We start from the raw sequence: 1048 nt of genomic DNA, 5'->3' as shown, positions 1-1048 counted from the left end.
ATTAAGTTAATTTGTTAAAGTCGACCGGGTTCAGATCAGTTCAGCTATTTCAGGTCCAGTTTCTCACGAAACCCAGATTAAGTAAAAGAACAGAAATGAAAATGTATGAGCAAACAGTTACAATAAAGTTCATCACGTAAGCCGCTTATGTTTTTTCTGACAAATTCAAGGAAGACTTGGAAGATTCAGTTGAAACAGTGCATTTAAAATTCACTGTCCTGAAAAGGGCGTGATCCTACCTGGAAATTGTCAATAACTTATTTAGATCGGATTAGGTTATTAAATGGCTAAATATACGGTGTTTCTATTCATAACTTAATATGTTTTTAAATTTATTACTTTGCAGCTACCCTATATCCTATTCGCGCTTCCGACAAAGCAAGAGTTCTTTTTATCGACAGCGGTTAATCGCATAAAAAACAACTCCCCATTACAGACGGAATTACGGTCACCCTTATTTACGTAGATTTTATTTCTCTATTAATGTTGATAGGGTAAATTCAACATAATTAGGCAAGAAACATTTCGCAAAAATGGTTTTAGCTGATTTCTTAAAGCATGAATGATAACGTTGTGTTTACTGCTTATGGACAAATGATATCGTACCTGTCTGTGATTGGTTTTGCACAAGCAGAGCAAATCTCTGTTAACGTCTGTTGTGTGGCCGTACGCATCGATGTCGACTTTTTTATGTTGTCATCAGGTTGACTTGGAAATAATACCGGCTCTACAGAAGCCCTTCGAGGTTTCCGTGGGTCTAGAAAAAAAAAACAGAAGAAAATATAATTTCTAAAATATTACTAAAAAACATCGAAAAATAGCAAAATATACGGAACAAGCAAATCTTACAGTAGCTAGACTTCTGGATGAAAAGAGGGTCGTGGACACACGCCGAGGCATAGAAATACAAAAAATGTGTTTGTCATTCTCTGACGTTCAAATGATTATCACAGAAAAGTAAGAAATTTAGGGTCTTGAGGGAATATACCTATGAGTATAAAGTTATTAATAAACATGTAGTTCAATAAAATAAAGAAAATTTATATAT

At 34.3% G+C, this 1048-nt stretch overlaps 1 protein-coding gene across 2 annotated transcripts in view; it reads right to left on the bottom strand.

Annotated features, from left to right (window-relative positions):
- Positions 1–1048, bottom strand: part of LOC111268757 (uncharacterized) — a 4626-nt gene that overhangs the window by 3001 nt on the left and 577 nt on the right. For both annotated transcript variants that reach the window (XM_022847916.1, XM_022847917.1), the window contains exon 3: positions 607–757. In XM_022847916.1, coding sequence (XP_022703651.1) covers positions 607–757 — 151 coding nt within the window. The remainder of the gene's footprint in view (positions 1–606; positions 758–1048) is intronic.

This window comes from Varroa jacobsoni, unplaced genomic scaffold (assembly GCF_002532875.2).
Source record: "Varroa jacobsoni isolate VJ856 unplaced genomic scaffold, vjacob_1.0 scaffold_1318, whole genome shotgun sequence".
NCBI classification, from domain to species: Eukaryota; Metazoa; Arthropoda; class Arachnida; order Mesostigmata; family Varroidae; genus Varroa; species Varroa jacobsoni.
The sequence above is the reverse complement of the archived record's forward strand: the minus strand, read 5'-3'. Positions and strand labels throughout refer to the sequence as shown.